This window comes from Parambassis ranga, chromosome 21 (genome assembly GCF_900634625.1).
Source record: "Parambassis ranga chromosome 21, fParRan2.1, whole genome shotgun sequence".
NCBI classification, from domain to species: Eukaryota; Metazoa; Chordata; class Actinopteri; family Ambassidae; genus Parambassis; species Parambassis ranga.
The window spans coordinates 3,889,256-3,916,234 of NC_041041.1; the positions used below are offsets into that span (position 1 = coordinate 3,889,256).

General features: G+C 44.5%; 1 protein-coding gene across 4 annotated transcripts; it reads right to left on the bottom strand.

Moving 5' to 3' along the window:
- Positions 1 to 11,202: 11,202 nt before the first annotated feature.
- On the bottom strand, positions 11,203 to 26,562 carry ankrd50l (ankyrin repeat domain 50-like). 4 transcript variants are annotated; one of them, XM_028393601.1, is made up of 6 exons: positions 22,071 to 22,236; positions 21,951 to 21,981; positions 21,210 to 21,839; positions 15,799 to 16,016; positions 12,137 to 15,695; positions 11,203 to 11,984 (listed from the first exon to the last, which is right to left on the bottom strand). In XM_028393601.1, the coding sequence occupies exons 3-5, from the start codon at positions 21,656 to 21,658 to the stop codon at positions 12,139 to 12,141; spliced, it is 4,224 nt and encodes a 1,407-aa protein (XP_028249402.1). In that variant the 5' UTR covers positions 21,659 to 21,839; positions 21,951 to 21,981; positions 22,071 to 22,236; the 3' UTR covers positions 11,203 to 11,984; positions 12,137 to 12,138. The 4 variants fall into 4 exon arrangements, with proteins under 4 accessions (XP_028249402.1, XP_028249400.1, XP_028249398.1 ...); XM_028393599.1 differs by lacking the exon at positions 22,071 to 22,236 and adding an exon at positions 26,437 to 26,562 and having other exon boundaries at positions 21,210 to 21,981; XM_028393597.1 differs by having other exon boundaries at positions 21,210 to 21,981.
- Positions 26,563 to 26,979: the final 417 nt, after the last annotated feature.

Genomic DNA, 26,979 nt, shown 5'->3' on the forward strand with positions numbered 1-26,979 from the left:
CTGCAGCCTGCAGGTTAATAACGTTAGAAACTGCTAACATAGCTGCTCTTTGCTTAGAATACCTAATTAGCTATACTTTAATACGTTACTGCAGGACATGCTGCATGTTCTCTGCAATGATGTGGAAGAATATAGTAATGTTGAAGCAGCAGTCAGCGAACAGGAGGCACAGGGAAAGCCCTTTGAGCATGTATTACATATCCTTGAGTCAGAGTGAAATATAAGCTCTAATTAACTATTCAAAGCCTTTTCGGCCTTATGTGGTTAAATATAACACATGAACGGTCAATAGTTAACTAGTGTGTGCATTTTAGACCGTACCAGTTACCTATCAACATGTAACTAGTTAATATATGGAGGTGGACTCCGAGGCTTGCTATTGGCTTGCCAGCAAGATTTTCACCCAAACCATAAGGGTTCACTTTACCAATCAGAGCCTTTGTCCCGCCCATTTCATGTGCATGTTACACACTTGTAAACTAGTGCGACATTCCACCTTACTAGGGCATGAAAAGAGCATTTAATATCAAGAGCCTCTGCTAACACCTGCACATCATAACGCGTCCCTACAGGAGCCTTTAGCTCGTGCGACTCATCAAGAGTCCCTCCTTTGTCCCAAATATAAAGAATCACTATAAAATATTTCGTGTATCTACAGTTTTTTCAAGTTTCTCCTGAAACGGAGCCCACCCTGTCAGCACGCTCACTGCATAAATACTGAGTGCGGTTCATGCATTATGTATCTATTTCAGGAGCTGGAGATGCACACTAGTTTTTTAATTTCAGGTGTCCATTAATATGCTTACACACACTGGCTGCAGTTTACAGTGCACACAGGTGACATTTAGAAAGTCAATGAACAAATTGACAGCATTTTAAAAGGGTTAGAGGGAGGGTTATGTATTTTTTAAATCAAATAGTTTTTGTTTTGCTTGTTTGTCTGACTTTATTTATTTTAAGCTCAGATCAAAAATGTTTTTGTTCAATTTGTGTGACCTGGCAGGTTATTTACTGGCTTCTAGGGTTCTTATTCATACTCGCTAGAGTTGTAGAACAATTTAATGAAAGAGTTGTTTAAAAAAAATAACAGGGGCAAAAAAAAATGAGCCTCTGGCTCAGTTTGACTCAAAAACCTCTCTGATGAAATGCTCCCACCAGCCTGTGCAAACATTCACCTGAAGTCCATTGGAAGACATTTGGTAGTCAAATAATCACTAGAGAAAAACCAGCTTGTGCAGCAAAATGTTTAATGCAGACGCCCAGAATTTACGAAAGGACCCAGCGTTTCCTGCAGCAGGTTTGTGTCATTAATGAGTTTGCTGCCCTGTCTGTACAGCACGGTCCAAGTAAAGTACAAAGTGGAAAACCAAGACAAATGTCAAGTGTGGATGAGCGCACACACACACACTTCTGTGTTTGCATACAGAAGGAAACAGGAGTCGGCTGTGTCCTAGCAACAGCCAACAATAGAGGGGTACCCGGCACGGAGGGAGGGCCGGACCCGAAGTAAAGGAGAGGAGAGACGTGGTGAGGAGAGTAGAAGAGGTCAGAGCAGAGCTGGTACCTGAGGACAGGTAAGACAGTGATGGAGTTTGATTATTATTTATCTCACCGTCTTATTTATAAGTGTATAACTCGTGTTTTGTGACATTTTAGTTTTTTCAATATTCCAGTTGAAGTGAAGTATGTTTGTGGCATCATGTTTGTTTGTTTGAACCAGCACTCACAAGATGAGCAACTGGACCCGCCTCATGTATAATGTAGTTTTGTAATGTGAGTAGACAGAGGACACAGATGGGACTGACACAATGCCTAAAATACACCTGTCACTCATCCGGAACAAGAATAACGTTCAGTGCAAAAGACATATGTTAAAAATTGATATAATCAAAAGGCTAATCAAAGGGTCAAACCATTCATACGACCACGCATTAAAATGGGCTGGTGTTGTATTAGTCTCATTAAATCCTGTTAAATCCTGTTGTTTTAACGCAAATTTAACATGAACACTGTCTGATTATGCATATAGAAACATAAAAATAGGTTTAATGTATCTACACAGATTATTATAGTGTAAGCTGTTCTGAATCTAATGTGGTCTAACTCCTTTTCATTTTAGAAATACAGCCATTTCACTTTCATACAAATATCACTCACTTTTTCATTTTCACATGTTTTTTGTAAAACTGAAAACATGAAGGCTCGTACATGTGGGTTTTGTGAGTGGGTTTAGTGTGTGAAACACAAAAAAGCAACAGAGGTCATTAATTAATCAGAATTCAGCCTTTCTTCAGAACCCACAGAAATGAATGGAAATGAATGGAGGTCCATTTACCACCATGTCTCCACAGTAATGCATTGAAAAATGTTCTTGTCCGTGTCATACGTGCTTTTTGTTTTTTACCTGAATATCTCTGGTGACAAGCTGAATGCTTGTAACAGTATTTTTTAAATAAGCTAAAGCTAGTTTTGCAATGGTCACAAAGGAGGTAGACATAGGAGGACTAGTATACCTGTACATACCCTCTGTGATGTATTGAGGACAGACATCCCTCAAAGTAGGTTTGTCTGCATCACTTAGTTCAGCTCATGAATAAAATACCACAGCGTGCCCTATCAGCATAACTGGAGAGCTGAGAAGTATTGTTGTGTTGACACTAGGCTGTCTCTTTACTTCCCACTCTCGCCCTCACGGCCGCCGCTAGATGTTTCTGGCTGTCTGCATGTCATTTGCAATGCTAATAGGCTTCTTGGTGTAAAACTTTTCTCTTTAGTTCTTCGTGCCCGCAGTCTCTCTCTCTCTCTCTCTCTCTCTCAGTTTTGGCCTCTCTTCATATCTGGATCACCATTCAATCAGCAGCTGGTTCACTTGGCAGAAGATGAACGTTAAACCATTTGATGCTGATTGTTAAAAAAATGGTTTCTTCGTCCCATTTCCGAGACTGAGTCAGGATTTTTCATCTGTGTGATGACATTTTTATTGTAGTCAAATGTCTTGTACATATTATTAAGTATACTTCTTAATGTGTGCATTTATTTTCCTTTTATTGTCTTCTTGCAGGAATTTCATGTTAGAACAGTGAAGACACATCTCTCCATAATGTTTCCTGGAAGTCCGTTGGGTAGCAATCCGACTTCTCCCATTCCAGCCCACAGCCTGAGTCCTGATTGTCAGTCCGATGGTCCCTTTCCTGCTCTCCCATCTCAGTCACCTCCATGCTGGGTAACTCAGGCACGGTGCGACCTCGCCCAGGCAGAGGCAGAACTGCGTCGGCTCCAGGAGCGTCATGCAACTGAGACTGAATCTGTGAAGCGAGGTGTGGACCGTGCAATCCTGGGTGCCCGTAGAGAAGAACGCCGCCTACTGGAGAGGGTGGAACAGGACCATCGGGACACTCAGCAGCGTCTGGAGCAGGTCCAGAGGGAGAACATGGCAGCGGCCCGGGTTAGTCAGTCCCTGTTGGACCAAAGACTTCGGAAACTAACTCAGCTTCAGCAGCAGATTCAGGAAATAGGTCAGTCAGTTTTGAGTAACCGTGGATCGAACCAGAACCTGCTGCTAAAGGAGGTAGCAGAGTTCCTGCAACCCTGGGAAATATCTGTTTCCCTTAAGAAAGTGAACTTCAAACCAAGCTCCCAACCCAATGCCGTCACCTTTGGAGACATGCGAGTGCAAGAACAAAACCTGTGTCTGCATGTTGGAGGCTGTGGTCCACAAGGACAGATGTGTGCTCTCCATTCCCAAGAGGTGCAACACACAAACCATCAAGATCCTGGGAAAGAGGAGAGCCCCAAAGGGCAGGGGTGGACTTCCCCAACAGGCAGGGTTGTCAGAAAAATTAGCCTCTCTAAACGGAGTGATGTGGAATCAGAGGAGGAACAAAAGATATCTCGCTGGCTTCCAAAGTGTGACCAATCTGACTGGGAGTCATCCCAGGATGATGAGATGGAATCAGGTTCTTTCCACCCACAAGGCGAGGATGTTTTTCTGGCTGTCCCTACAGTGCTTAAGAACATGGACCCTGAAAGTAAAGACCAGGTGTACAAGATGAACAGTGATGGAAAACCCAGCTCGCCCAGGAATCAGAAGAAAACGCTTACTGCAGCTTCCAGCAAGAAGCCATCCCCCTCACCTGAACGAAGACGGGAACATGTGAAGCTGGGTCACTGCTTAAGTTTAGACAGCCAGGATGGAGATAAAGGAAGAGTGAGTCAAGATTCAACTGGCAGATTTATGAGGTATGGCAACAGTGCTCTAACATCTCCCAGGATGACTCCAAGAGACCACCCTGGCAGCCAAAGCTGCCTCGACCTCACCTCTAGGGGTCGACCCCACTCCCGCCTCAGCCAGTCCTCAGACGAACACTCTCTGGGGACGCTTGGTGACTCTGGTCGAGCACCATCCCCAACAGACAGCCTTGACTCTAGTTATACTTTCATTGTTAGCCCATCTCATGACTACAATATGAACAGAAGCTCTTTGAACTACAACTGCCGCCTATCAAAGTCTGCAGTGGACTTGACAAAGACCCGACCGTTGATCAGCGGTGGGACAAATGATCATGGAGTGTGGAGGGTTAAGTGCAGCAATTACAACTCAATGTCGAGCACTCCCTCCCCAACTTTTGGCAAAGGACCTAGGTTCTCTGACATAGGGAAGACCCACTCATACAATGTCTATAGAGGCAATACTTTGGACCAGCTACAGAATAAAATCCCACGAACTGGATCAAAACAACCACTGGTGGCCCGGTCCATGTCCATGTCTGTCATAGATGGCTCCTCCCATGAGCAAAAGAGAGGGAGAGGAGAGAGAGGAGAACCAGCTCTGGTGGAGTTAGAGGAGGAGAGCGACCCGTCCTTCACAGCATTCAACCCCAGAGGTGTTCATCTCATTGGACAGTTCGGAAAGCAGGGTTCGGGTCGGGCAGACCTTACCCTGCCGAGTGGTATCCATGCCACACCACAGGGACAACTTTTTATAGTGGACTGTGGCAATGCACGTGTTCAGGTAAGAGTTATGTGTTTATGTAGCTACCACACACAGCAAGCATACAATAAGAATTAAAATTGTAAAACTGAAAGTGAATTTTTGAAACAGGTGACTGACCCTCGGGGAAACGTACTCCAGCAAGTGTCCTCCCCAACTGCTGATGGCTCTTCAAGACGATGTCGGAACTACTTTGACATTGCTGTCAATGCAAAAGGCCTGATTGCACTAAGCTGTGCAGCAGAGAGAGCCCTACTTGTGTTCAGTCGGCATGGACGCCTCCTCCAGACCTTTGGAGGGTCAGGACTGGGCTCCGCAAAAGACGAACTAGAGGCTCCCAGGGGTGTGACTGTAACCAGGCTGGATGAGTTCTTGGTAGCTGATATCCGGAAAGGTACCCTGATTGCCTTAAAGCTTGAGCCTAAGACAGGCTCCCGTCTTGAGCGCACGGTGGTGACTGGATTCCACCGGCCATACTTAGTAGCAGCATGCTTGTCCTCAGGCATGATAGCTGTGTCAGAAAGGGGCAATGAAACAGGTCGCGTTCCTTGCATCAAAGTACTGGAGCCGGGCTGGAATACCATCAGAATCCTAGGTGTATGTGCAGGTATGGGACCGGTCCTGGCCTGCCCCTGGGGCATCTGTATAGATACAGATGGTAATGTGCTGGTAGCTGACTGGGGAGAGCAGCACAGGGTCCTGTTGTACCCTGCACAGGGAGTGGGGTGGCCCATAATAAATCAGGGCTTGAGTAGTCCACGTGGCCTGACCCTGCTACCTGAGGGTCAACTAGCTGTGTCAGACAGTATGCATCACTGCATTAAGATATACCAGTACAAAGCACCGCAGGACTAGAAAAAGAGAACTAGGACTGAACTATGGAGAAATTACCAACCACATCTGTGACCCAATGTCTATTACCAGAGCTGAAGTCAAGGATGTACTAGATGTCCATGAACATCTGGGAGGTTTCTTTAGCAAACTGACAATCTAAGAATACATGATGATGTGTTTCAACTAATCCGTTCAATGACAACAATACAAGCTAACAATGCTTCTTCTTATGAAGATTAAGATTAAGAATACCTTTATTAGTCCCACAATGGGGAAATTGCGATATGATGATGAAAAAATGATGAAGCTAAGCTACAAAGAATCTGCTGCTAAGCCTTTCACGTTTTTGTTTGGCTGTGTTCAGGGTCCAAACTGTTTGTTCTGACTGTAGTTTGTAGATGAGAGCCCAGAGTTAGCAAAAGCTTGCATTCACTGCATTTAGGACAAACATATTTTGTTATTGGTTGAGGTGCAGATATTCCCCTCTTTCTCCACTGTTGCATTTTATTGTGTTTGTTTCACCAATCTCTATAAATTCTACAGTATTTCATGCTGCCGCTTGCTGAAAATTAGTGGAGCGTGGCGCCTTTTTCCATTCCTCCCACTCCCGTCTTTCACCAACAGTGTGTCTGTCATGTAAATCCACCGCTGTATTGAAGACGTGGATACACTGACGCCTTGAAGTACACGTTGGTGAATCATCGACAGGGGATCCACGCTGTCATCCAAATCCTCCTCTGTGACAGATGTTTGTTTTAGAGCAGATTTTTTATTTAGGAGAACATTTGCTTGTTGCGGATCAGGCAGAGGAGTGTTTGCTGTGTCCACTTTTACTCTCCAACCAATCAGAAGAATGTCTATATACTGGACTCCATTTATTTGTCTGCTCTGGTTATGCAGATTGTTGGTAGTTTCAGCAATGCAATTCCTTCATTAAAAAGTTTTATAAATGGAAATAAGTATGGGTTAGCATTTACACCTGGAGGCGTGATTGGTAGGTTTAAGACCTAAAAGCTGTTAAATGCGGACTCCAGAAATGTCACTTGTGTCGACGTGTCCAGCTGCTGAACATAGATTTTCCTATTTGTGTCAGACACATAAAATTTAGCCTCCACACCATTTCGTCAAACTTCACTCTAATCTACTGTCCAGTCAGTTCAGTAAAAGTACTGTTGCTCAGCATTTATCGGCTTCAACATGATCGCTCAGTTTCATCAGTTTCACTCCACACGGCAAACTCAGCTGCTGCACACAGGTATAAGCAGTGATGGAGGAAGTTCTGAAGCTTGGTACTTAAGTAAAAGTACAAATAACCAACAAAATATATACTCAAGTAAAAGTAGAAGTGCTACATCAACAATCCTACTTAAGTAAAAGTCTTAAGTACTTTTAAATGTACTTAAAGTATTAAAAGTAAAAGTACTCACGCACCAAATATATATTATTGATTTCCATTGCAAAGGATCTGAACAGGTTAAAATAATCAAAGAAATCATCTTAAATTAAAATGGACCATGTGTAGTTAATGTACATGTTCAGTCCAGAAGCAGCTATGGACAGGTCTGTGTGTCATGAGGCAGGCTGTGGGCATCAAGTGAACAGAGAGGCTGCTGATAACAAACAGGCATTCAGCATGTTTACTGTGTCAGTGTTCCTGCTGTAGATTCATGTTATGATTCATGTTAATCAGACATTAATGGATGGACCTGTGTTAGCAGACAGCAGCTAACTAGTTAGCTAACTGAGCCAGAGCACCGGCATCATGACTGAGGCTCATTATAGAAACACAGCTGGCAGCGTGACACCACCTCCATGCAGAGTCTGACCTCACATCAGTCCAGCACAGCTGTATGAACACAACTGTATTCATAAATGTACTTGTAACTACAAACATTGTAAAAATTTGTAGTGGAGTAGAAAGTACAGATAACAGCTGCAAAATGTAATGGAGTAAAAGTACAAAGTATGCACTAAAGTACTTAGGTAAAGTATAAATACGGTACATACAAATTTACTTAAGTACAGTAACGAAGTACAAATACTTAGTTACATTCCACCACTGGGTATAAATTCTCTGGATGAAAGAGTAGAAATCAAGCTTAGAACACAAGGGGACCAACACGGGATCCTCATGATAAAAATGCCACATTTGGTCATGACACATATGGACACATTCCCAGACGTTACCCGATTATGAGACTGCAAAAGTCTGAATTAGGAGGCAGGTTGGAGATGGTGGACACTCAGAACTCCAAGGTTCGAGTCCCCTGACACCTCGAGCTGTTTTATTTTCACCTGCAGCTAAGTTTCATTTTATCACTGCTAGATTTGTCATAAAAGCAGGGTAAAGGGTTAGAACAATATCATCTTAAACATTAAACACATTTTACAAGTTGCTGATTTATTCCTTCAGTGTTTTTGCCTGAACTTTTATTTTTACTTTTGATACTTCATGTGCGCTTCAATCCTTTTGGTTTTGCAAAATTCGATTTTTTCCTTCTCATTGTAGCGTTGCTCCTTTTACCTAAATGAGTGCAGTGCCTTTTTTCGCCAGTTGAATTAAATCCAAAGTGATCCTTTGCCTTCATGCCTTCATGCTCTCTCAGATTAAGCCGTGACTTATCAAGAGAGACACAAACATTGGAAAGCATCATGGTGTGGGTGTGAAAGCGTTTGCTTTCATGGCTATAGATATGTGTATTCCTGAAAAACCTACAGTTTTGATGACTTGCATGTTACAGAAATAAAACTGAAAGAAGAAGAATCTGAGTCTATTTACTGTGGTCTGCAAAATGTTACGCCTCAACACATACGAATAACAAACAGGTTGTCGGCTTGAATTTAAAATAGAGTACACGGTACTTCCTGGCTTCAACATACTGCAATGAGAAATAAAGTTACATAATGGTTAAAATCTCATTACCTTTCATGGGTGGAGGAGTGCACACACATCTGAAGGAGGAACCTCTTGGGTCTGACGCCCACCTGCTTGCGTCTGTTGCCAAGTGAAGAATAATATAACGGCTTTCTTTGCATTTTAAGTTCCTGCATCTGAGAGCCTGATGCCAAACACCACCACCACCCATCCCCAGCTGTTAATCAGCTGTTCAGCACTCTCCTCCTCAATGCCGTCTTCACAGCTTGAAAATGTGTCATGATTGCCGAGCAGAACACGGCTGTGCCTCTCTGCTGTAATGCATTTTTAGAGAGTGGAAATCAGGCTGTTGGCTAGCCAGTGGGTTTGTGGAGCCCGGTTGCACCTGAACGTGGCACACAGGTGGAGAAATATTCATGCAAAGTTGTCCAGGCTGAAGAAAATAAACATATTATAGTCTTATCACTAGATGTTACTAAAGAGACACGCTTGCACTGATTGACCCTTTAAAGCCACACCACATGCTTTATCTGCAGAACGGCTGCTTCCTCTCCGCTCTCCGTATCTTGACTTCCTTTTCCCTATCAGCTGTTTCCAAGCTGATGAACTATCCTGTTTCTCCATTGTTCTGCAGTCAGTGAGCCTCAGTGTTTCCTGACCATCCTGTCATCCCATTTCTTGTTCCACACTTAGCTCACCCACTTTTCACAGTTCACTATAGTCAGTTACATTTGAGTTAAAAATGCATGACTGATCCATAACTCGCCGCAGCTGCAGCTATCCTAGGGAAAAATGTTCAGAGTGAAGAAAAACCACAGTGAACTTCTAGAAGCCAGCACTGTTTAGATTATACTTCAACATATTTTTATAAAAACACTGTAACCTTGCTTTAATTTACACTTGAGCTACAGACACATTATGGAAATGACTCGACACCTATGCACGACATGGAATACCAGATCATTTAAATAGTAATGCATATTTATAGTGTATATAAGAGGATAACAGTCTGGCTAATGCTAAACAAATACCAGTATCACTGCATGATCCCGGCTTGAATGTAATACAATCACATTCTTCTTCATCTGCCTGACAGTTGCATCTTTAACTCCCCATTAAATCTGCATGATCCCCACAAACATGTTTTCATGGACTGCTTCCTGATTCCTCAGCGGGGCTGAAAGCTAATGCCGACCTTTCCAGAGAATACTTAAAGAGGAGCAGAAATGCAGCTGTCAGCACTGAGTTGTGCGACTTGCCTGTGCATGCAGATGTACAGCATGTAAACAGTGTTATCACTCTGTCAGTCACCTTGGCGACGGCGCTGACTATAGTACTAAAATAAACAAAGTGCATCTTTCGCTGGAGCTGACATTTGCAGATGCTTTGTCTGGGAAATGTGCAGGAGAGGGTAAACAGTGTTTTTGAAAAGGTTCTAAACGGTTCTGACACACACCTCTAATGATCTGACATCTGGAATTATTGGTTTATTTTATCCTCTGCTGGATAAAAAGCAATAGGACTAACAACTTTTTGTGGAAGAACACCTCCTGCCTAAAAGCTGTCATAAATATGGAGAAAGATTTTCACAAAGGAGCTCAAATTTATAAACGTCAAATCCATGTACAGTGGTTGCTACAAATTACATTAATAGGGTCATAAAGGAACCCAGGGTCCACCTGCAGGAGAACTGTTAACAACCACGATGTGCACGGCAGAGCTGCAAGGAGGAAGTCACTGCTCTCTAAAATAGTAAATACTGCTGCCCTTTGCAGTTTGGTACAGTTAATATGGACAAACCTGAGAGGTGGGAAAACATTTTGTGGACAGATGAGACCAAAATGGATTTTAACGGAGAACACTGTATTCCAGCATAAAACCTGTATCCTCTCAGTGAAGCATGGTGGTGGTAGGATCATGCTGTGGGCCTGTTTTGCTGTATCTGGGCCAGGACGGCTGAATTCTAAATTATATCCGTTTATTCTAAAGGAAGATGTCAGGGCATCTGCATGTGAGCTGAATCTGGAGACACAGTGAGTCACGAAGGCAAGGCAACAGCGACCCCAAACACACAGTGGTTCTAAAATGGTTCTGGTTCTGAAATGTTTAATTCGAACTAAAGCTGCTCTGTACTGAGGAATGGACTCAGACTCTTCCAAGCTGCTGTGGACGACTGATCAGCAGTTACTGGAAACCTTTAGCTGCTGTTATTGCTGCACAAGGAGCTCACAGCAGAAACCAAAGGTTTAAATACTTTTTATTGGATCATAAAAATGATCCAATAAAAAGTATTCTCAAATTTTCAGTGATTCAACCCCAGAGTTTAGGACAAACTCCTGCTGGATCTGTCCTCCTGTCATGTGTTCAGCCCTCAGCGGCTGACTTTCATCTCTGCAGGATGTGACCACACCATGACATTCAGCTGTAGAGTCAACAAAATGCAGCAAAAGTACACACTTCAAATAACCACACAGACCAAAGGTAGACAATATAGCACCACTTTCCATTTTAATCAATGAATGTAAATAATAATGTGATGGAAAATAATTAAGAACTAGAAGTTTCTTGGGGCTTCATACATGTTTGGAATTAAGAACCCTCCCACATCCACCCTTACTTTTTATGGTCCAATTTTTATTTTCCTTCCTGCTTGCTCATAGACACTGAGTGAGCCAAGCTACTTCAGTAAACTTGGCTGTCATTGATCGTTTGTACTGCATCATAAACCCGCACAGGGTCAGGCTTTGGTACGCTTGCTGTTCTGCAGACTATTTTGGTTGTCAGCTTTAGACCACCTATGGTGGATGTAGGCTGGTTTATAACAAATATCAAAGGCCTCAATAAAGATCAAGGCCACAAGCCTAAAGCTGTTTAACAAGACTCATTAAAAGGGATCTCAGTTCAAAACAATTTGGACCAAACATAAGCCGAAGAAGCCGGGAGCGGCTCCAAACCGAGTCAAACGGGGGCAAATAAATTAAAATAAAATAACAAAAGGCGTTTATCATCAAGCTGATCTGAAGTGTAATAAAAATAAGCTCTACATTAAAAATTAAACACACAGTTGTGCATCACACTTTAAATAAATCAGCATGATCTCGTCTGTGAGAGCTCTGCTCAGCACACACGGCAGGAAAGACAGGAAAGCTTTAATGTCATTCAGTTTGTTCTTCCTCTGCTTTTCTGAAAGGGGGGGGCGTAAAGAAAGGGATCATTTCCTCTCTCATCTGAACCTAGGAAGTCACGGTGAAAGCGGCCATTTCCTTGAAAAATGTCCAACAGCACCTAAAACAAAGATGGTGTCGTTATTTTTTTGTGAATGCTCCAATTGCATACAAGCATCATTTAGTTTTGATTTTACCACAAAATCAAGCAAGCACATATGACTGAATATATAAATTTAAAATGCTGTTAAAAGTGAAGAAAATACAACATACAGTTACAGAGGTGTCTCCCTCTTGTATAAGGCTGCACTGGTGGGACCTTCAAACTGCAGTTTGATGGCCTGTTTGAGATGAAGCTGTGGGTCTGTGGTTGCCATAGTGACCATAACATCCTCTGACAAGGCACTACAGGGTGGAGTGGGGACAAAACTGTAGCAAACGGGTGACAAAATATTCTTCTGGGGTACAGAATCCCAAGTCTCCCCATCAAGTGGGCTCTGCAGTCTGTATGGGTAGCCCAGAGGAGGGGTCTCTCTGTTTTTAGCACCTAGGGGGCTGTCCTGCCCCGGCATTATTCCAAGTGAAGCCATGACTGAGTGCCATTTACCACCGGGGCATGCAGTCCTGTCTGCTTTGATTAAGTTTGAGTTGTGTTTGTTCATTTTGTCATGATACTGGAGTCCAGCTGACAAGCCTTTCTGAGGCAGTTCACAGTTGTGCACCACGCTGGTGACAGTGCAAACAGTAGGCGGAGGGCTGCCTTTGGGGCGCCTCTGGTTGCTTCCGTTGACACTGCCCATGCCCGAGTTCCCTGGTGGAGGGAGGGTGGATGGACGGCTACGACTGCGTGGCAGTGAGTGCTGTTGGATCTGCTGGATGAAGCTGAGGCTGTCAGCTGGCACCGTTTGCACCGTGGCGAGGGAGTGGCAGGTAGAGGAGGTCTGGGAGCTCTGCATGGAGTGGAACCGTTCTGCAGTGGAGCCAGGAGAAGATACTGAAGAGGAGGAGGTAGCAGCTGTTACTTCACCTCCTCCATTGCTTTCTGAGATGCCTGAGGAGAGGATCCTGCTGGGTTTTGCTGGGGAAACAGTACTAGAGTTCGGCAGTAGCCCTTGGTATGGCTTGGCTCCGTAGCTCTCCAGGAGCCTGACGATGTTAAAGTGCCCGTGTTTCGCAGCCACTTTGACTGGACTACGGCCATATTTATCCATGTGATCTGGATTTGCCCCCCTTTCCAGAAGCATTGACACAATGTTAGCATGTCCCTCCTGGGCAGCTATACTCAGAGCTGTAGCGCCCTGGTGGCAAGCAAGGTGTATATTAACACCACTGGCTTCTAGGAGACGATGTCCCACTTTGGCATGCCCTGTCCAAGCTACTGAGTGCATTGGTGGTCTCCCCTCGGCATCTTGTGCATTAGGGTTTGCTCCATGTGTTAAGAGTAGGTTCACAATCTCTACACATCCCTGCCAGGAGGCCACATGGAGTGCTGTGCGGCCTTCAGAGTCTTTGGACTCCAGCGGCACACCGCCTTTCTCTATTAGGAGACTAGCCATATCGAGGCGACCCTCCAACACCAAGAGGTAGAGCAGAGGCCGTCCTTCGGCATCCCGGACATCAGTATCAGCCCCTCGCTTCATAAGCAGCTCTGCAACATCAGTGTGTCCCTCCAGGAGGGCAGCACTAAGTGCAGAATGTCCATCATAAGCTCTGTGATCAATGGGAGAACGTCTGTCTAACAACAGTTTGACGGTACTCCCGTGACCTTCCTGGGAAGCCAGAATAAGGGGAGTGCGCCCTTCAATGTCCATCTCTCCCACACGTGCCATACTGCCTCGTTCTGTCAAAGCAGCACACACGGCACGGTGGCCTTCACAGGCGGCAGCATGCAGCGGCGTCCAGCCAAGGTCATCCTTATGGTTCTCGTCCAGGCCTCGATCCAGCAAGGCACGGACGACCTCAGTGCTGCCTCTCGCTGCTGCCAGGCACAGTGCCGTCCTGCCTTCACAATCAATGGCGTCCACAGCTGCTCCCCAGAAAAGCAGCCGCGACACTGTCTTCATGTGGCCCATTGCTGCAGCAGCCAGCAGCGGGGTCACAGCTGCTGCAGCAGGGACACTGCCATCAGGACCAGCAGTTTCATCTACATCAGCACCTGCTTCCAACAAAAGCTCGACTACATCTTCATGGCCCTCGTAGGCTGCAAGAAGCAGCGGTGTCATTCCATCGTGGTCTCTGTGCCCCGGATCGGCTCCACGCTCCAGTAACAGACTTGCTACTTCACCAAACCCTTTGATCCCTGCAGCTTTAGAGACGCAAAGGGCGGCAACAGACAGGGCGGTGCGTCCATCTCCATCAGCCAAGTCAACCTCAGCATTGTGGTCCAGCAGTATCTCCACAGCTTCCTGATGCCCCATGTAGGCAGCAGCAACGAGTGGAGTACGACCCTTGCTATCAGCTTTGTCAACTTGTGCCCCGTAGTCCAGCAGGGTGAGGACAATTTCCTCGTGACCTCCCCACGCAGCAGCTCTGAGAGCAGTCCGACCCTCAATGTCACAGCCATCTACATCTGCTCCTGCATCCAGTAGTAGCCGGACAGCCTCACTGTGTCCTCCCCACGCTGCAGAGCGCAGAGCTGTCCAGCCTTCGTTGTCGACGTGCTCCATCATCTGCACTGCAGTTTCCGTTTGCTGGCTCTTGGCCCACTCCAGGAGCACTGACAATACTTTGACGTGACCCTGCCTAGAGGCCAGAGTCAGACCAGTTTGACCCTGTTGATCACTGATCAGTGGATCAGCGCCATGTTTCAAGAGGAGCTTGACCACCTCTGCAGAACCCTCATGGGTAGCACTAGCAAATAAGGTCTGTCTATCTGAAGTAGCCATCTGATGAACAGTCATCCCACTGTTTAGAAGCTTCTTTAAAGATGCTTCACTTTCATGTGCCTGCTGTAAATTAGGTTCTTGTTCACCCATACAGTGCATTTCAACACTTTGTTCTACATCAGAAAAACAAGCAGGAGAGACAAGTCCACTTCTCAGTAACAGCTGAGGGACGTCCTGGCTGACCGTATGAGGCAGCTGAGCTAAGGATGTGTTGAGGGCTCTACTGCAGCTCTGAGAAAGAGCTGGTACATCTGTCCACAGCATCCACAGTGCCAATAATGATGGTCTATCTCTGTGGTGACCTGAGCAGACTAAATGTGTGGCCAGCTGGCAAGTGTCCTCAATGTCCAGGTGGGGTGACTGTAGAGTCAGAGCCATGGCAAGCATGCTGTGACCTTCTGTCCTGCTGCACAGATATTTCTGTGTGCAGTACTTCACATCAGTCAGCCACTCTGTGAAGCTGGCATGAAAGAGTAGTCTGGTTCCGCTGGGTCCATCAATCAGGAGAGGAGAGAGAGTTCGGAGTTTGTTTTGAAAGTCCTGGAAGTTGAGCGAGGTGTCCTGAGTCCACACTGCTGTGAAAAGCTGCTGAGGTGTGAGGGGCCTCGGGGCAGCCAAGAAGACATTAAGGAGAGGCCTGACGTAGGTGAAGAGCCCCCTGGGGAACAGTCTCTGGCACAGCCACAGGTAGAGGCCATTGAGAGTCCCCGGAATGTCTCGGATCTCCCGTAGACCGACCAGAGCAGCTGCCACACCGTCCAGAACTCGCTCAAGAAAAAGGAAGCAGCCGTTACTCTTGATGTGCAGCAGATTCAGCATGTCTGCCGTGTCTGGCGTGAGCTGACGGCGAAGCGCTGCTTCTTCATCCAGCCGACAGAGGATGTACTGCTGCACGTCACGTACCGCCGGGGGCTTCCGCAGATCATCCAGACAGAGCTTACGAAAACCTACAACACAGAAGGTGTTTTTAATGCATGCACAAAATCAAAACACTGATCATTGCAAGTGTATACTGAACACTGATATTACAACAATAAATCCCCCCTTTACCTGAGAACATCTTGCACACTCCCTTGTTTTGGCGGCGGACTGAGCAGACGAGCAGCAGCCAGCTGGGCAGCAGGTGCTGATTGGCAGCCAGGAGCTCTGCAATGGAACCACTCTTCCCAACTCCTTCACACGTCCCATATTCTACTTCTAGGGAGTCTACAATCACCATCAGAGTCTGGGCAGGAGGAGGAAGGTCCAACAGAGGTCCCAACACTGCTCTGAGGACATGAGGAGGCGGCAGACACACAAAGGAAAGAGATTAAATTTAAGACAATAAAACACTGCAGGAATGTTGGGCAGACGTGGGAGTGAGAGGAACAGTAACAACATAGCTGTCAGACCTTTTGTATTTACTCAGTTATACTAAATGAAGTAGTTCAGATCAATACTCAGGCAGCTATTTTGCTGTGACTTCAGGCAATTTCATTTCCAATACTGCTTTTGTTTTCCATTTCAAATAAGGGTGGAAACAGTCCTACCACAGCTCCAGGGCTTTGAAATGAACCTCAACTCATGGAATGTTTTCTCAAGAAATAAATATATAAAAAAAAACTTTACAAAAGGATGCAATGGATACGGTATCCTTTGATGTAACCTGCTGTAAAACAATTCACAGTCTAACTGTCCATCAAAGAGCTCCGTATGCACCCACGCCCTGTTGTAACCTGACTGTGACTCAGGTTAATGGAACTTCTGAAATTTCTCCACCCTGGGCACACTCACACACACACAGACACACACTTTAATACACCTTAATGTGTGAGAACATTCATTAACCTCAACTTGAATATCAAGCAGCCACCATACTGCTACAATCTAACCTAAAACTGAGCACAGATAAGAAGTTCTTTTTCCCCTTCTTCTTATTCAGTTATACCTTTGAGCTCTTGGGGTTCTTGAATCTAGACTGAGCTGACCTCAGGCAACTTGATCTGGGGAGGATGAAGCCCTGCAGTCCGACTGCTGGAGCACAAAAACTTCACAGTAACAAATACAACATGTATGAATGAAGCGGGTAGTCCTGAGAGCCAAACTCCAGAGGTTTCTGTGGCTGCAGTGTGAAAATAACACCTGTGAACACACATCCTCTCTTCAAGCAGGTAGAGGAGCCACTGACATACACTATTCAATTTAGAGGAAATTTTGACCTTGATGTAATTTTTCAGACCTGCTGGTGAGTCCATGTCTTTGATCCATGCTGGAATTCTTTATTCTGAGCAGATAGGGGACCAGGTTTCATTATGTGTCAGAGAGCCTCATTTTAAAGGTGACGACAAACAGTAATTAACCTGTGACACCAGTGTGAGTGGGTCACACAGAGACTGAACTCAAGCCATTTATCCTGCCACAAACACAGGGTGTGTGTTGGAGGCTGTGCTGTTATTAGTGATAATGTCTATGTTTAGGACTGACCACAGAAGTCCGGTCACCTTTAGTCATCCAGCAGGGCTCCTTTTCAAAGACAAACACATTTTCCCCCCCAGAAGGATCAAATTTATTTCTGTGGGTTTACCTCATGTGTTATTAAATCCTGATAATACTGAGCAGAGCAATGTTTTCACTTAAAGCATGATATGCTGCTACAAAGAAAGAAAGGGCGCCAATAGTGTTTATAAAACACTGCAAAGAGGTCATCCGTGCTGTAAACAGAGCCATTATGGCGGACATGCATGGACATTTCCCTGAAATTACCCAAACATGAGCAGCTTAAAGATGCAAGGTAGCATGAATACACTGAGGTCAAGGATCAGCAAGTCTGTGGATTCACATGTTTGTAAGAAGGAGGAGGGATGTGACGCATCAACATCAAAGTGAGATGATTAGCAAACAACCAGCAAACCAAGCTCCAAGTCATAAAGTTACTACATTAGTGACACATAATCGGCAGCACAGATAGTAAATAGCTTCAAACAGAGTTTTTTTAAAGATTAAAAATGATGTTTTTATCATGTTATTTAAGGTTTACTTTATCATCACTGTTGAAGACCACTGTATTCCAGTTTTTCCTAAGAAAACATGGAAGTCAGACCATATGCTTTATCAAAACAAACTTCCTACATTTCCCCATGAGGCTTAGTGACCGACTTCCTCCAACTCCCAGTGCATCCAAAAATGGGCAAAGTTGCAAAACTCCTCTTCAAGCTAGGCTGTAAATATGCTAAATTTGGGATTTTAACAAAGGGAATCCAGGGGGACTGAGTCATGTTCGGAGGCAGCCTCAAGTGGCCAATCAGGGAATTGTAGTTTTCTATGTTTTGGCCCTGGAGTTTATCAGTTGGATGCTTTAAAATATTTGCAAAAATTGTGTCCAAACATTTTTAAAATTGAATATTCCATGCAGCTGAATTTCAAATATTCAATTCTGTGTGACTTGCGATAAAAAGCAGAAAATGCCTTTAGGTCATAAAATTTCACATCAAACTACTGATGCTGCTTTAATGCGAGTGAATCATCGTACACAGCAGCCTTGACTTTTATCATTGGGCATATTAAACACAGATTAAAACCCTGCCCTGGATGACAGCAACTAGGTTACAGCAAGCTTATCATGCTGCGGTGTGCTTTAGTCATCTGATTAAAAGCAACACTCCCCCTCCACACACACACACACACACGCTCATTCTGCGCAAGAGGAAGTGCAATTAACCTTTTATTGTTGCTTGAGCTTTTCCGCTTCATTCAGATTACAAAACCTGGACACACTTTGGTGGGTGACCTTTGACGCTGAGCTGTAATTGGAGTTTGTGAGGTGAAGCGTGACACAGTGCAACCACCTGCAAATCCCATAAATTCAGTGTTTAATGGCTCATCGTTAACGGTCCAACCGGCTCTGCGCCTAGGGTTAGATCCACATGTGATAAAGTTTCAGTTTCACTGCTGTATTATCTTATGTTGAACAACGTGAACCCATTGTTGCTTGTAAAACATGTTGTGTCTAAACTGTAACAGTTCATGTGGGTCAGCTGGGGGACCATACAACGACATAAGATATTTACATGAATTCACAAAATCTACAATACAACATGTAGTAGTAGCAAAAATAACAATGCATGTATACGTTAGAATATTCTGCTTCTATATATAAATGTGAAAGGTAATGTGGTAACCATGGTAACACATATGTACTATATGCACACAGGCATGTAAATGAGGATTTGCCCTGACTGATAATGAGGGAGTGGAGTTTAAAAAAAAAAAAAAGCAGCATGCTGTGCTTGTGTCCGTGTAGATCCTCATCAGAGCAGCTACTGTATGACTTCTGTATGTCACTTCAACCCCCTCTGAACACAGTGCGTTGGCTTCATTCTGTGTTACACAGATACAGAAGCTGGAAAGGTGTTAGTGTTTTGTTCTGCGGTGGTGGAGGTAGTCGCAGTGTGAAAAGGTGAGCTGGCACGGCGGAGCGCATCTTTCAGGGTGATTAACACAATTCCACATCACATAATGCTTGCATGACATTTGAAACTTGAACACCGAGGCGTTGTTTGAGGGTCTATTTGGGGCATTACGGCAATTTGTTTTAAGCCTGCAAGTCCAGCAACAGTTTGAAGATGTTTGGTTTGATTAAACCGAAGAGTTGCGATGACACACTCAGCTCAGGAGAAAATACAATATTTTAATATTTTTCAAATATTTGATTAAATGAATGACTGGAATAATAATTTATTTACTTAAAAAGTCAGAAAATGCAAATACTATAGGGGAAATTACCGAAAAACCTTTCTTACGTCTTATTGTTCTAAATGCAGGGTTTGTTCTATAATGGTTTGCTAGGTGAACATCTAGTTTTTTAGTTCAGGTGCAAAGCAAACTGTATTGCAGCTCACTAGAACAACTGTTAAAGTTTTCATGCAGCACAGTGTGTGCACAAGCTGACCGAGACTCAAGAGGCACATCTCAGACCTCTTCCAGATGAACTCTGGTAGTTTGACAGAGATATGAATGCAGAAGTAGCAAAACAAACCAAAAACAGGATGTGATGTCAGACATGGAGCCCTAAACATAACAGAGGGGAAAACAGTGACGACATGGGATACTTCAATAGTTGGTCTAGTGAACATGTTTTGAGCATTTTTTGCAAATCCAACAAAGTGGCCAGCACACAGCATTGTTACGTTAGCTTGTACAACACACATCTAGAGCTGTCCAGTGACCTAAAAGCCATGTGTCTGCTGGCTTCACAATAAAAATGGACTAAAGCATTATTTTCTACAAAGTACAAAAACCCTGAGCTCATCTAAGAAGCTACTGTGAACATAAATTGGACCAAAGCTAGTGTTTTCTCTCAGCAGCAGCAGCAGTTTTTGCAGCTATGATTAACTTCTTGAACAACTTCTTGAACTCCGTGCAGCCCCCCTTCTTAAGTCAGCGAACAGTTAATGACCTCCTCCTGCCTACAGAGCGCTACCGGCGGGTTTAAGGCCTGTGTCCCATGTACCGTGTGCACTTTCCCTGTCTATTCAAGCCTGTGTTTCTTCAGTTTGTCGACGGCTGTTCTCACATGGCGACTGCGTTTTTGCCCGCAGGCACTTTCTCTCACAAGAGCTCCAAACACAAACAGCTGCTGGCTGCGAGCCAGTCAGAGGGGGATGTGGAATCCAGCTCAGTACTTCACACCAGAGGAGAGCAAACACAGGAGGAGCGCAAAAGGGCTCAGACTCATCGCAAAGCAAACACACCGGGAGAGGGTTTTAAATCTCCTGGAGAGGAGGAGTGACCTCGCTGACTGCTGCCGAGATGGTCACCGGAGCACTGGAGGCATTTTTCACCTCTTTGTTCTTTTTTTTTTCTCCTCTGAAAGGATGTTGTGTCGTAAATAACACTGTAGCATTCATTCACACTGGAGGCCCATTGTGTGCGCCGGTGAATGGGCTGCATTATGAGAAGAGGAATAAATATAAGACGAGGAAGAATGGCGGCTGCAGCCTTTTTCCTGTGACTGTCCCGGCTTCCATTCATGCCGCTGATGGGTCACAGGGTTTTACATTTACAGAGACTGAGAGGTGTTAGCTGAAGCCACTTCCAACTTTTAAAGTATTTAGCCCATCGTGTTTACAGAAGTCCACTTTCCATGATAAGCACTGCATGAACACCTTTGTGGTCACAACAACTGACCATTTACATAACAAAACACAAAGGTTGCTGCACAGGTTTCCACCATCTGTTAACCCACTTCTCTCCATCTTTATCAACATCACTGCTTACTGAAACTGAGACTGCACAAAAACTATGGCGATGAGTCAAACACCTGAACATGCACACACACGCTCAGTATCACGTTTGTTACAGTACCTAGCGAGACCTGGGAAATTTCCCCAAAAAACCTGGTGTGATAAAATGTTGACTCACATTAATCTCTACATCTGGTGTAATGTTGAAACTTGAAGAAGTAACAGTGATGTGATACAAACCTTTTGAAGGTGTCCTCAGGGTCTCTTTGGCAGTTGAACGGCTCGAGAGCAGAAGATACAGATGGGGTGTTGAGGACGTCCTCGTACCCAGGAGAGAGGAGAGGAGAGGCCCTCAGCTGCTCCACCAGGCCTAGCACAAACCTCCACAGCACCGTACTCCCCTGGTCCTCCCTCTGGCAGAAGTGGTAGGCCAGGCAGCGCTGCGCCAACCCGGCCGCCAGCCCTGCCTTCGAGGTGGGCCACACGACCTCGGTGCACAGAGCAGTCTTTCCGGCACCCGGGCCCCCGATCACCAGCAGCCCCCCAGCTTGGCCGGGCACCGAGCGGGCGTCCAGGCAGCGGCGCAGCTTGTCCAGGGCCCATTCCCGGCAGTAGAAGCGCCGGCCCCGGAGCAAGCTGAAGCTGCTGCCGAATCCACTGCTACTCATTTGTTCCTGGTGGTTTGACATCCAGGGGACACGTCAGTGCTGTGAACTCCACGTCCCATGCTCATCTAGTAATTTCACACCAGCTTTCAGGCTGTGCTGCAGCTGGTCTGTGACAGCTCTGGGCAATGGCTGGGTATTTCCTCACCTTGTCAGTTCCTGAAAGTGTTGCATCAGGTGTTTATTATTGGTAGCTCTGCTTGCTCTGTAAGGAGTCAGAGAAAGGATGTCAGATGGAGGAGAACCTCTTCATTTTCTTCAGTCGTCCTCATCTTTTTGTTGCTGGGTTTGAAATGCCATGGTTACCAGCGCTCACCATGCTTCTCCATGGGGACTGCGGAGCCGCTCTGTCAGAAATCAGAAAGAGGAAAAAGAAGTGAGTCAAGACAGAAACTGACAGCGCATTTTTCACAGATTTAATGGCACTCAGTCTCACCCCTCTCCTGTCCTCCGTATTCCAATTACAGCTCCAGCCTTCCCACCTCTTTCAGATTCAGTCCTGTTCCTCTTTTGAGCATCGACCTCAAACTGCAGCTTAAGCATGAAATTCCCTTTTCCTTTCCCACACGCTCAGCTCGTTTCATACCTCACACCTCCCTCTCCCTCTGTCTCTGTCTCTCAGTCTGTCATGCGCTCCGGTTTTTCTTGTTTTGTCTCCACCCTCCCCTGGTGTTCCTCAGCATGTCAAGACATGCACAGAAGAGAGCAGTGAGCCAGATGAGAGGAGAGAGGGAGGACTCGTGTGGCTGTGATCCACTCTGCAGCTAGCAGGTGGGAGGGGTTACCTGAGGTCAAGGTTCAGCCACAGGGCAATCTGACACCGCAAGCTTTAGATTGAGGTAATCTATCCATGCAGTGACAAGACAGTGAATCATGAAGGTTTCAATTCACGAAAATAGTTTTTGTGTCAACATTCTGTGGTTTAGGCTTCTAAAGCTTTAATTTTTAAAAAGGTTTTCAAATGTTTCATACTTGAATCTGAATTTTAGACTATGTTTCTATAGTTAAGACATTACAGAGATTTTAAATTTTGTTTATGTTATGTATTTATGACAAGCACTACATAAAAGTATTCAGCAACTTCAAACATGACATGAGGCTTTTCCACTGCAGGAACCTTTGTAAACCCGGTCTTTACTTTACCTCAGAGTTGGAGTTTTTTTTTAGGAGTAAACTACAGCACTGGTACAAAGGAACAGGTCCTAAAAAACGACTGGACTCAAATTTGGACTCATGTTGGCACACTCAGAATTGACGTCTCAGTCAGCTGACACTGTAGGAACCACCAGACTCATGAGGTGATGTAATGATTATATCTGGACTTAAGCTGCAATGAAACAAGCCAACAAAGCCTACACCTCCTCCTGTGTCCAGTTCTCACTTCTCCTTTCTGTCTCTCCTCCCTTTGTTCTACTGTTCTTTTCTCTCATTCTCTTGTTGGGAGGCTGCTTTAATTCCATGTTTAAGTGAAAAGTAAAGTATTTTTATTTTCTTCCCTGAACACAGCCCTAAAACAGGTCCTACCTGGAAGTTCCTGGTCAACACACACAGAAGACCTGTTGGTTCTAGCAGTGCAAAAACACCTCAGGTTTAGCTTTGTCTTTTTTTTTGGAATAGTTGTGCAATGAACATCATGAACATCCATCAGAACATAAGTTAAGTCATTTTAGTTAACTTTGTGGTGAGCATGCAGCCAATGTAGCAGCGAAGGCACTGGAGTGAACAATCATTGAGGCGTAACACTACACTGGTATAACAGCGACCAGGAACCAACAGCCCTGTTGCAGCCCAATTTTGAGATAACTCTGGGAGCTGTTGTGCTTTTAGATAAATCTCATTCTACTTCACTTGAACTTGTAAAAAAAAAAAAAATCTAATGAAAAAGCGCTGGAAGAAGTTTTACCCTCTTGGAAAAGAGCGCTGCCAACGACGAGGTCTCTGGCTTGAATCTGTCTCGGGCCTTTCTGTGGGAGTTTTCTACCCGTGCCTGTGTGGCTTCTCTCTTAAGTTTTCCAGCGTTCTCTCACATTCTTAAGATGCACATGTTATGTTAATTGGGGACTCTAAATTGGCCATAGGGGTGAGCCAGAGTGGTTGTCTGAGTCATTGTGTTTGCCCTGCTAACAGACTGATATTCTGTCCATGGTGTACCCTGCCAGGACAGCTGGAATAGGCTCCAGCCCCCCTGTGACCCTGTAGTACAGGACAAAGAGCGAGTTTTGAAAATGGATGGATGGATGGATGGATGGATGGATGGATGGATGGATGGATGGACAATTAAAGTTTCTGGAGTTTTAGGAAAAAAGCACCTTTACATTTCTATCATTAGAAGTAAATACCTTCCCACAATTACAGTAATAAGGTAATTTTTGGTTTTACAAGCAGCCTTTCCCACTGTACAATCAGCTGTGAGCAATTATCTACCTTGTAACATTTCATCCACAGAGCATACCACATGCTGTACCACACATGAATCACAGCGGATGTAACTAAACCCTGCATACAGCTCAGATGCTCACACTCATACTGTAGAGGAATAAACTGTCCAACATAAAAAGAATGGAAAAGATGTAACCGCGCTGATAAAAACCTTCCAAGAATCCAGACAAAGAATGTCAAGAGCGTCTGTGACAACACCAACATGCTGATGAAAGCGCACACACTGCTCCACATCTCGAGTCAGAGACTTATCAAACATGGGCTAAGCTGAATCTGACAGATTACAGAATTAAGAAAAAAAGCCACATCAACTGCAACATGACAGCCGGCTGACAGCTTAATTCACAAAGCTAATCAGCCACAGTGAGGAGGACAATCAGGCTGATGTTCTGCGCCTTTTCACCTGCAGGACACAGCCTGCATCTCAGCCTGAAAGTGTTCTGCATGTACAACTGGCTGACAAGCACCAAACACACACACACAAGCTAGAAAATGAAGAGATGTGCTGTTTCTGCAGGACAGTGCTGACAGTAATGAGGAGGACTGGCATCACACTGTGAAGTTGTCTACATTCTTGTCATTACTCGGGGAGCTTCCAAAGCTCTCCAAACCTGGCATGTAACCCGCAAAGACGCTGGTGCACAAACCTAAACCAAAGCCGTCACCGACGTGCTGTCAATGCACGAGTCAAACAAGTCCGATCACGGACAGCTTATTTTTAGAACGGCAGTGTTCAGAGTCAGACGCTGCCTTTTGGTTCTTATAGCACAGACTTGCTTTAATTTATTTTTAACTAGAAGAGGCTGCTTTGTGTCAGTTTCCTTTTGATTAAATTATTGTTTAATTCAATGAATAATCCCTCCATGGAATGACCTTTGCTTCTGTTCTGGCACCCTGCTTTTACAACAACAGCTTCCCCGTCTGGCCCAGATTTTGCTTGTATGATCACAGAAACCTTCACCCACATGACATTTAAGAAATCAGCTCGCAATCAAAGCTGGCTGGCGTCTAAAATGCATGTAAGAAAATACACTGAATGTAGAATCCAGGCAACAGACACGCTGTACAGCCCGATATTAAACTAAATATTTACACAACCTCCCACTAAAGAGCACAAAATGTCATTTTCTTACATTTGTTTAGTTTAAAAAGGAAGTCGACGTTTTTGGGAAAAGCACATTACAAGCCATGGTTAGAGGAAGATCAATGCAGTAAAAACAACTGGAGCCAGATGTTGCTTAGCTTAGCACAATTAACAACAGGGTAAACGCTAGCTGGACTCCACTCACAAACATGATTCCACAATATACACAGCGAGTGAATGTATGTTATCAGTTTGCTGTTCCCTAGCCTTGCAGTCATGCTAATTAATCAAATAAAAATACAAAAATAAATGTTTTTGTGCTACTAATCACCTGATCTTGTGTGATAAACACATCAAAATAACATCTACACATCTCTGGACCTAGCTTAGCTTAGCGTAAAAGCAACTAGCATGCTATATGTTTGTTCACAAAATATAATTGGGACATGGAAATCTGATGTAGAAACTATTTAATTACAAACTATGTTGAGCTTTGCTAAGCACCTTTCAGCTAGTGTGTCATAGCAATTAGCACAGGGGCACTAGCTAAATTGGCTAATCACCTTTTAGCTAGCAACGGAAAGGAGCTTGGATAGTTAGATAGCACGAATAGAAGAAAGGAGTACTCACTAGATTTGTTTATTAACTTTGCACTAGTGCCTTAAAGTAGTTAGCATAACTATCTAGCATGACTAGCACTAGGGAGCGCTGTCTAACTTTGCAATTAGCCTAGCAGGTTAACTTGAACGGCAGTAGGGGGAGCTAGCTAGCTCCTAGCATGAATTTAGAACAAAACTTTTTGAGAGATTCTGAAGCTAAGCTTGGCAAAAACATGACGAATTCGTCACAACAAGTTTCAATAACCGATAAAACAATGTTTGTATGCATTACTCGTTTAAAGATATAATTGTAGTCTCTTAATAAGCTACCATCATTTCTGTGTGTGTTCACATTAGCGCTTCATCGTTTCCGCATCAGTTCACTGAGGCCAGCGGTTTCCACACGGCAGCCAATCAGCTGCGGTCACATCCGTGTCTCCGCGTGGATCCACAGGTGACCCGCCGCAGCCTGCCAGCTGTAGCCGCAACACAAACCTCCCACTGTGGGAGCCAAACGATCATCTCCGCGATCGGACTCATCAGGCGCAGCAGTCGACGCCACATTAAACAAAAACACAAACCACGCTCCACAAATCTTACGTCAAAGTCCAAAAATACTGTTAATGTTACCACAACAAGGCAAAACAGGAGAGTTTAAAGCAGGAAAAGCAGCGTCTCACCGACAGAAAGGCTCCTCATCTCCGTCTCCCTCCTCCTCATCATCACCGACAGGCAGCGCGTTTCAGCGGATTCAATCACGTGTGTCCGCTCCCACAGCTCCCACAGCTCCCACAGTCCTCCATACATCAAGGTGAGAACACACAGCTGCGCGAGGACGAGCTGCTTCCTCATACCTGCAGGACGAGCTGTGATTGGATGAACACACTGAAGGTGTAACGCTGTGAGTCTGATATAATCTGATATAATCTGACATAAAGTGTTTAAACTTTATAAATAAAAATACTCAAAGAAAGCACAACAAACTAATCAATCAATCAATCTGAATCTCATAATCTACTATTTAAACATAAATACACATTTTTCTTTAGTGAAATTTAGTGAAGTTTAATCATATTTATGAGATTATGTAAATTATCTTCATATGATGTGATATGTTTTTCCACCACACAAACCTTTATTTTGTAATTAAGTTTAATGTATTTTTTTAATTGTTTCTCTGCAATTGTAATGTAAAAAGGACACATACTGAAATAAATAAATAA